The following is a 10,098-nucleotide window of genomic DNA, read 5'->3' on the forward strand; positions in this document are numbered from 1 at the left end:
ATTGGCCGTCAGATACATGTATGCTTTAAATTATTAAAATGTTTTTTAAGCTACAAACTATAATTTAGGCAAGAAAATTTTCAACTATTTTAGCTTTAAGGTTCCTCGACTCACCAAAATTTTATTTTATGGATCGATAGAGAATCTTTTTTGAAACATGATTCCACAAAACAGAGGTCAATATCGGCTTTCGGTTATTTTATACGAATTTTTTTGTATTTTTTCAGTGAAATAGGAAAAACTGTTTTGCAGACAAACAGAATATATTAGAGCTTAAAACTTGTTGTCAATTAATGTGTAATATAATTATAAATAAATTCATGCCAAAGATCGTTTGGTCAAGTGTTTAATTTTTTAATTAAAAAAATATTTCTGAAAATCAAAATTGTAATTCTTTAATATCTTTTTAATCTATGGATAAAATTTTAAAAATAACATGTAGTCACATAAACTATTTACTAAACAATGATATTTTACAAAGAAATTGAAATGAAAATGCGAAATTTTGGAAAAATTGCTATTTATCAAATTTGAACCGATCCCGATTGAAAAAAACTGATCCCGATCAGAATTATTTTAAAATTGAAATTTTACAAATATACTGCAGTTTTTTCTAAGTAATTGATATAAATTATAAAGTTAGTAAATGACGAAACCATTTTACAGCTAAACAAACTGAAATTTTTGCAAAATTCTGATTCATTCTAACTTTATGTGATTTCGTTCGGGATCAGTTTAATTACAATCGGGATCGGTTCGATTTTAAAATTTTCCATTTATACTCTAATTTCACTATTTGGTTTCAATTTCTTGTTGAAATATGATTGTACAGCAATTGTTAAATGCGAGTAACAGTTTATCTGCAGTTTTTATCCATAGATTTAAAAAATATCTACAATCTTTTTTTTTCATTTTCATAAATATTTTCTTTACAAAAATATTTCAAAGTTTATCTGGCCGTTTTTGATATGTATTTATAGATAATTGTATTGTGCAATAATTGATAACAAATTTTTAGCTCTAATATATCTTGTTCGCAGCTAAAACGATGTTTCCGGTTTTTATAAAAAAAATACAAAAAAATTCATATAAAATAATCAGAGGCCGATATAGGTGTCATTTTTGAATAATCATTTCTCAAAGAGAATTCTTCATTGATCCATCAAATAATGCATTAGTGTGTCGAGCCACCTTAAATTTTGAACATTTTCTTATATACTGGTATATATACATGTACATAGCTCTTTGTATATAAGATGATCGATATAGGTTTAAAATGGCCATGATAATTCTGTTCTCTTAAACTTTTATTGTATTTTTGTGCACAACAAATTAGTTCATTGGTTTTTAGTTGTTTTATCGAGGTGCTTCATCCCCGCAGCAAGAGATTTGTCAAAATGAAACTTTCTTGCAAAGGTCAAAGTATTGTATGACGCTATAATCTATATCAATTTTCAAGGCGGTGCCATGGTTTGTCGTAAGGCGGTTGGACAGTATGATTGTAAAATTGCAGTCTTCCTTTATAACCTCCATTTGATGATTTCCAGTATTGTCAACTGCCTTAAAGTTTATGCAACCATTGCAAAAATAAAGCTTGTCTTACTAATAAGATGTGGTTAAAACTTGTCAAAACGAATAAGTTTACAACCTGACCAAATATGGAGGAGTGTTATAAGGGTAAAAATTGCACAATTGTACATTCCATTCAAGTAACAAGACCAATCTACATTACATCATTATATATAAACTTAATAAAAACATTTTGAAGCAATTTATCAAATCATTATTTACACCAAATGTTGTGTTGTTAAAGCTATCGACAATCTACCCAGTTTATTGTCGTCGAATGAATAAATGTTATGTAGTAGTGTTCATAGTATTCAAAAATGTATGTATGATACTACTTGATAAATATTGTTTTATTCTACACTTTTGATATTGCTTATCTTTACTTATAAATTAAGGCACTTTGCAAATTAACTACAAAATGCCTCCACCAGAGTACTTGCTTACACCTTTGGTATTTCGACGCATGTGTGATGATGTCCGTAAGGTATAACTGAATTTTAACTGATAAGTTGTAATTGTGAAATTAATCAAAAACCTACATTCATTTTCGAAAAACAAGCTCAAAATAGCAAAAATGAGAGTAAGGTGGTGGTCACGCTTTGGCGGATCAAAGTCACGGATTGTCTCGATCAAAATACATACTTGCAATGAAATAATATTAAATGATTAGGCCTACGTAAAATGAAAATATTTATTGTGAGCCTATTTAGAGAATACATAAAAGTTAAGATTTGACAAATGTTGAATAAATAAAATGAGTCAATTCGTTTCTTTCGTGGGCGATTTTAGTTTTGATGCTCATTCGCTTGCGAAGCACGGCATCTGGTGAGAGAATGGGATAGAACTTTCCAGAACGGGGTAACCAAGAACGCGGATCGACTAATTAACGAAAAGTGTTGGACAAGTTTATCATGCATCGCAGGGAGATACCTTGGATCGAACTTCAATTAATACAAAAAGTAAAAAAAGAAAATGAAACAATTATTGCGACTTTAGTACTAATGGAAAGAACTTTCTAGAGCGGGGTGCCCAGAAACGTGTTGACTAATTGATATCATTGCATAATCTAGCGTGTTTTAATTTCATAGATTTTTAAACCACGACAGACTTAGACATTAATTTGTAAACATTAATGAACAGATTATTGTATTCTACGTCTATATGGATAAATGATGTGTGCATATAACGGGAAAGTTTAATAGGATGCCCCCTTCCCTCCAGATTGTTTTTTATCTGAAATTCTTATTTGGGACAGAAATAGAAATTATATTGAAATAGAACTAAAGAATCAAATTTAGAGAAAGATACACTAAACACCCACTCACCGGTTTGAAATAAATACAATAAAAAGCATTTTGTTTTTTTTATTTCAATTTTAAAAAATAAGATAAGGAAAAAATCGGACAAAGTCTAAAAATATGGTTCAACATATTAAGCATTATATCATAATAATTTGTAAAGTGTTAATTCCCGCACTTGTGCGGGTTATCATCTAGTGCCCTAATAATTCACGAACGATCGAATCTTCAACGAAAGCTCGTACAACATGCACTGACGTCAGACTTTCAAATTAATTTTCCATGAATGGAATAGTTGGCTGTTCCTTCAATGTAACGCAAAGATCAACAAGAATAGGATTTAGAATCTTTATATGATAACTGAAGAATGATCCAAGGAAAGATTTGAATATTAAAATGGTTTCTGTGTTTGTTCATACGGGCTATGAAGGTAACAATCCTTGCAAAAAATATATGCAATGCTTGCTACCTTTCTACCCGCATAAACCACAACGGAAAGCGTATTTGTTTGTTATTCATATACGAATTTGTTCATGGCACAAAACAGTTTGAAAATAATTGCCCCTTTGTCATCGCCAACCAAATAAAAATTTATAGAGATAGTTCATGTATAAAAATATCACTAACTACTTCAAATTTTCCATAGACGTATCCGAAACTACTTAAAACTCCCTAAGCAATTTACAACCCTATGCCGCTTTTAAATAAAAATTCTATTGACCTTATCGTAATACCTGCATGACAATGCATGCACCCCGTTTATCGATTTTTTTGGGGGGAGAATTAATGTTGAAACTGTCTGTCGTACATTTAAAGCTCTGTTTACGACCTTAGCCTTGTGCACTGACTATACAGATCTTCGTCATAACTAGTGCGTGTACACAAGGAGTGAAGTATGGGGATATACGCTGTGCCCTCGGTCTTCTTTCTTCTTCTCCAAGTTTCATTGTCATCAGTAAGTCTTAGCTAGCTAGTATACATGCATTTTCGACCCAAATACATAATCAAAATAGAATTTCGGTAACATTGCATGCAATATTTATGCATATATGTTATTCATAATGTTCTTTTTTTTACCCCCGCAGGGACAGACTGTTTACAAAGTTACCACGATCCTGGTACGTATTTTTGGAATCAACTTTAGTTAAGTTTTGTGTACCTGTACTTATTTTTTGTTAGTTCTATAAATAGTACAAAATGCATGCATGACAGTGTCTCTGCATATAAGTACCATTAAAAACCATGATCAAATGACTTTATGAAAGTACATAGTCCTGGCAACACATCGACTCCCCGCGCGGATCTAGAATGATCCAGGGGCGATGACGGTGTGGTGTGCGGGAAGGGGTCCAAAGGAGAAATTGATTGACCGGTTGGAAGGGGGGAGGCCAAAATTCATTACATCAACGGGGGAGGGAGATGCTTACCCATTCTAAATCCGCACAAGGACCTTTGACGTGGCCATGGAAAGCCTAAATTGCACTTTGTTACATAAAAATGCTTCCCTCTCCCATTTATTTGAATCAGAAAAAAACCAGGAAAGTTAAGAAAACACCAGGGTGTGTACAACCATACACTCGTCATCAGAGTAACGGATTTTTTCACTCAAATCACTATTTGCCACGTAAGAGATAAAAAGGGTGCATAATCTACCTGGTGAACACGGCAGCACGACAAAACGTATCCTTTAATGGATGTCGTAAGTGAATATATCCATACGTGTTCTTTATACGACTTCTCGAACTACTACAATGGAACAGGATTTAATATGTAACTTGGCATAATATACTTGTCAAAATGGAATTGATCTCTTAGCTCTTTCATTCATATTATTTTGAAAATTATATACGCAATGCACCTATAGCGACGAACAACGCATAAATATCTACGCATATTGTACATTGATTCAGGATAGCACTTTTGGGCAGTTTGGGGGATCTGCCTGGAAAAATACATCTAAATAGTACACTATACATGTAATTTGCAATTGAATATAAACTTAGCAATAGACAAATATAGAGTAAATGAAGACTTAATTTTCACTTGTTTTCATTTTTAAGTACATTTTATAACTGAAAGGTTTCCATGCGATAAAATGGCAGGTTCATGTATCATGTTGAAATTGCGCTGGATAAACTCAAGATGCACTTCTTTATTGCGAAATAACGTCCTCGAAGTTGAAACATGTTCACTAGTGTGTAGATGGCCCAGAAATTATGGCTGAGTTTTGGCCGTAGTAATCGACGACGCGTACGGTTGGATAATGGCCTTTGCTTAAAACACGCAAATATGATATATCTTAGGTACACAAACAGAAACTATTCAAAATACTGATGTGAAATCTACATAAACCATAGCTACCTTTCACGTTTACGGTAAACAAGGTAGATTGAGGTAAGTTCTATGTGAACTGGGGGAAATTTATTGCATTAAGAGCAACCGAGAGACATTTATTTTTTGTTTAAATTGAAACTACTCATATGCAAATTTGTTGTTGTCTGGTATGGAAATGGGTTAAAAACCTTATAAAAGTAAGAAATTCGATCAGTTCACCAGGTACAGTTTTTGGTAAATCGTCATTTTATGGGAACAGATAAACTTTACCAGAACTAGGTTTTAATGACCAAGAACATGAAAATGGACGTTGAGTTGATATCACATTGTGACGGCCAAATAGCAACACTCTAACATTGAAAGATGATCTTTGTATGAATATCATTTTCGAATACATGTACATAATATGGCATTATCGAAAGATACTTTATCATTCATTATGCATTAATATACGTTGGAGGCTTTGTTTTGATCGAATTTTGAAAAAAAACTCGTTTATTTTTTTTTGTGGATGTGCGCCTGCCGTTTTGAGGTATCAAGCTTAATATGTACTCTCACATGGCTTCAATCAGGGAAAGTGGCCACATATACAAATCGTGCATGTCTTAACATCCCCCTTAAACCTAGTTCTGAGACACGATAACCATTAATCAGCTTAAGTCATTAATTGAATATAAATCTACACAAGAACAATAGGAAACACATCATGTTTACGCAACACAATTCAGCTGCCATTGTTTTTTGTCTTTTTTAAATTTGGAAGCGAAACGGGATATTTAAAATCCTACTACGTAGTATATTGCCTCGATGAATCTAAGTCACGCAGGGACATGCACTGTCTGAGAGAAGAATTCCTGCAAATCAAAGCTGGTATGGGAGGAAATGCGGGCTGTTTTCGAGATTATTCGTGACCAGATGAAGTTATTTTGAAGGAGCTGAAGCTACAGAAAAAAACCCAATAAAACCTATTGTTATTTAAACGACTTAGGACACTTATTCCCCACTGACGGCACGTACTTGTAAGCAAACACTCCATCGCGTGGGCTATGTTTCATTTAATTACTTTGGTATCATAATACTATCGTGTCGTATTTCTAATTCCATTGCTTTTAAAATATTTACTTATTAAACAAGTTTTTTTTTAATTTAGTTTAGGTGTACATAGATTTGAACAGACTTTTTATAATGTCTAAGATACATGTATATTACAATATTATTAAATAATTTCTTTTTTAAAATTTAGTTTAGGTATACATAGATATGAACGGGTGCCCCCAACTTTTTATAATGTCCAAGATACATGTATAATACAATACTATTAAACAATTTCTTTTTTTAAATTTAGTTTAGGTATACATAGATATGAACGGGTACCCTTGCCTTTTTATAATGTCTAAAGATACATGTATACTATACCTTTGTAGGTATTACTGAAATAGACTACATATATCGTATGTCTAAGATTTTGGCATTAAAAAAAATAACCAATTAGACATATTTTCTTTGAAAGTTTCATCTCTTGTTTTGCAGGAGGAACCGTTTGTTATCCAGAAGCAGGGAGGATCTGCCCAATTTGACGGGTTTATACCGGATCTTCTGAAGAAAATAGAGCCGGTGCTCAATGTGACCTTTGACATGAAACACGTAGCAGACTTTAAGTATGGCTCAAAGCGTCAGGACGGCAACTGGACCGGATTGATCGGGGAACTTGTCAAAGGGGTAAATCCACGTTTGTGTTCGAAGTTCCCTTGTCTTAAGGCTCACTGCCAGCTGATTTTGAGATTGCCGTTTGATCACTCTCGATGATCAGTATTTTGACGGATACAAATTTTCGGATAGCAAATAAACAAATAATTCCCGAATTCAAAAGTTACAGGAAAAAATTCACGTGTTTGCAACTTCCTAATACAACAGTAAAGTTGATTTAAAGGGCAATCACCTCCTGCTATCAATTGCAATTTCACTAAGTTTTTAAAAAGATCAACTTTCAGTGAATTCAAAATATCACCCGGCATACATAGGCTGATTCGTATCAAGGCGCGATAGAAACATATCTAGAGTTACCAATGTAAAGAGATCAAATACTATTACACGTATTCCTTTTTTGCAGATAAAAGTCACCTTATTACGCTTTGGAATCAAATTAATTCAAACTTTGAGTGCCAAAGAGCGGGTTTTGTAATGACCACTATGCAGCGATTCAGTCGAATTAACGTAAGCCACCTCTTTTCTTTGCAGACTGCAGACATTGCTGCTGCCTCTCTCACCGTGACAGCTGAGCGAGCGAAAGCTATAGATCTGTCTCATCCATTTATGGAATCAGGACTTTCCATCGTCCTTAAGCGACCAAATACGAGGGGGTGGCATGCACTGAAGGGATTCGTCACCTTCTTGGAGCCCTTTGCTCCTGGGGTCTGGATCACACTGTTGGTTGCGTGTTTAATTGTTCCCGTTCTCTATGGTGTCGTTATACAGTAAGTACTAGTAAGTCATCTCACTATAGTCAATGATAGAACATGTATACCTTTTACAAGAAACACATTCCGTTTCTTAAAAAAAAAAACCATTGGTTGCGAGTAATTTGAATTTTCTTCTTTGGCCATTGTTGTTTTACTGAACAGAGTCTTGAACTTTCTGTAGTTTTGACCCTATGGAAGACGAGGCTGACCCAAGTATGCTGAGAAACATTGCTCGCGCAGTACCTGTTATTTTCTACAGATTCTGTTTACAAGGTAAATGCTTCCAATTTTACACTTTTACCATTTAATTCTGTCTTTTGCAACTATTCTGAAACTTATGAAAGACATTTACATTTGCAAGAATGACATGTCTCCTGGGGTTGAGACAATGACTTAAAATGATTTGACAATCTTTTCCCTGAAATTATCTTTGAAACAGGAAGCCTCGCACCTGCAAACACCACTTCCCGAGCCTCAAGAGTTCTGATTGCATTCTGGTCTCTGTTTTTGGTCATTCTCTACGTCACGTGGGCAACGTCATACGCTGTTTACATGTTGAGAGGGGAACGTCAAACCCCAAGCAATCCCATACATTCGTTTGAGGGCCTTGCGTCACAAAGCGGCATCAAGTTTGGAACTGTGAACGGTGGCGCTACGTACAGATACTTCACACAAGCAAAGGACGAAGTGGACAAGAAAATAGGCAAGCATCTGAAAGATAACCCCGATCAGATGACGAGTAGTTCAGAGGATGGCATTAAAAGAGTTCGGGACAGCGGTGGTGGATACGCCTTTATCATGGAGGAAATACCTGCAAGGCTCACCGTAGGGAAGCTACCGTGTGATCTTATGCTGGTTCACCACTCATCTATACGGAAAACCTATTCCTTCGGGTGCACTGCAAACACTACTATATGCCGAAACTTAGACGTTGCCATCATACAGCTAAAGACCGATGGAGAAATCCAGGAACTGATCGATAAATGGCTGAAGCCAACCGGTGACTGTGATACCGATTTCTATGACGACTATTTGGCGTACATGAGGTCTTTCAACATGGAGAAGGACGCATCCGGGTTCTTGTTTCAGAGCGATGCCTTGACGATGGAGAAGGTCGGCAGCATGTTTATACTACTGGCTGTCGGGATTGCTGTGTCCATTGCGCTGCTGGTCTTTGATGTCTGTACGGAGAGGAGAGTTCAGGTAAACTATGCACCCAGGTTCTTTGTTGATTCGTTTAAAATGTTAAAGATCACTGAATGGTCAAAATACCAAATTTAAAAATGAAATCGTTGAGACAAGCCCGTTATTAATTTTAATACATGAAGAAAAAAGTCTAAAACTATCAGACTGATTTATCAATGGGAAAATTGAAAGATGCTTTTTTTCTTTTGCAGAAAACGGTAAACAGGAGAGGGGGAACGGACAAACAGCCATTTGAAGCAATAACTGACGACATGCAGTAAACCTGGTGGGAATGACGTCATAAAAAGGACACATGCATGTTTTATACCTTGATTCCATTAAAAAATATGACCAAGAATAGATATTAGGTTTAAGCACATACCGTTAAATCATTAAATTTGATTGGGACCATGCAGTTAATGTGGATTGTCAATATTTTCACAGGTTCATAAGAACTTAATTTTGTTGACTTGCTAGGATAATTAATACATGATTAATATGCTGCATGTTTCATAATTCGTTTGATGGGGAGTTATGTTCGTGTATAAAATGATAAATATCAACGAAATCCACAAAAATTATGAGACCACGAATTCTAATGCCTTTTAGTATTTAACAATATTGAACTTGGTTAGTTCTAATATGTATATGTATGGTCGAAATTGATAAAGGATTTTGTCATCGAGAGCGCGCATTTGAACTGTATGATTAGCTGAGGTACATCATGAATATGAATGTAAGCTTGAAAACGTATTTTTTGGTAACGTCTTCGTAAATTGCAACTGGTTTACATATATATATATATATATATATATATATATATATATATATATATATATATATATATATATATATATATATATATATATATATATATATATATATATATATCAAGCTGAAAAATATGTAATCTTTGTTTTAAGAACACATATGTACATGTATACTTGCAAATGATAACTTTGTATTTTAGTCCATGGATGTTGCTTGGCAAATGTTTAAAAAACGTATGTTGTAGATCTATAGACTTTTGTTTTGTTGGCGCCTATATAAACTATGTCGGAGTAAGTGAATTATGTCCGTATCAAGGGGCTGACACTCATGGTCTAACTTCTTACGAAATTTCGTTTTTGTTTTGTGCTTTTATGAGTGTACTTACGTCTAGAGAGGCTGTTATAGAAACCTCACTAATAGGAGTGTCTGATATATAAACCATGAATGTGTGTTTTGTGTACATGTAAACATTGGACGATATA

At 34.3% G+C, this 10,098-nt stretch overlaps 1 protein-coding gene across 2 annotated transcripts; it reads left to right on the forward strand.

Moving 5' to 3' along the window:
- The first annotated feature begins 3,671 nt into the window (after positions 1-3,671).
- Positions 3,672-9,651, forward strand: LOC128181836 (glutamate receptor U1-like). Of its 2 annotated transcripts, XM_052850378.1 has the most exons (7): positions 3,674-3,822; positions 3,953-3,985; positions 6,732-6,920; positions 7,440-7,675; positions 7,842-7,933; positions 8,100-8,863; positions 9,058-9,651. In XM_052850378.1, exons 1-7 carry the CDS (start codon positions 3,763-3,765, stop codon positions 9,124-9,126), a joined length of 1,443 nt encoding a protein of 480 aa, XP_052706338.1. In that variant the 5' UTR covers positions 3,674-3,762; the 3' UTR covers positions 9,127-9,651. The 2 variants fall into 2 exon arrangements, with proteins under 2 accessions (XP_052706337.1, XP_052706338.1); XM_052850377.1 differs by lacking the exon at positions 9,058-9,651 and having other exon boundaries at positions 3,672-3,822; positions 8,100-8,956.
- Positions 9,652-10,098: the final 447 nt, after the last annotated feature.

This window comes from Crassostrea angulata, chromosome 4, assembly GCF_025612915.1.
Source record: "Crassostrea angulata isolate pt1a10 chromosome 4, ASM2561291v2, whole genome shotgun sequence".
Lineage (NCBI taxonomy): Eukaryota > Metazoa > Mollusca > Bivalvia > Ostreida > Ostreidae > Magallana > Magallana angulata.

Coding starts and splice junctions, on each gene's coding strand:
- LOC128181836 (XM_052850377.1), top strand. CDS start 3,763: ATGGGGATATACGCTGTGCCCTCGGTCTTCTTTCTTCTTCTCCAAGTT. Junction 7,676..7,841: donor CTCTATGGTGTCGTTATACA/GTAAGTACTAGT, acceptor AACTTTCTGTAG/TTTTGACCCTATGGAAGACG. Junction 7,934..8,099: donor CTACAGATTCTGTTTACAAG/GTAAATGCTTCC, acceptor TCTTTGAAACAG/GAAGCCTCGCACCTGCAAAC.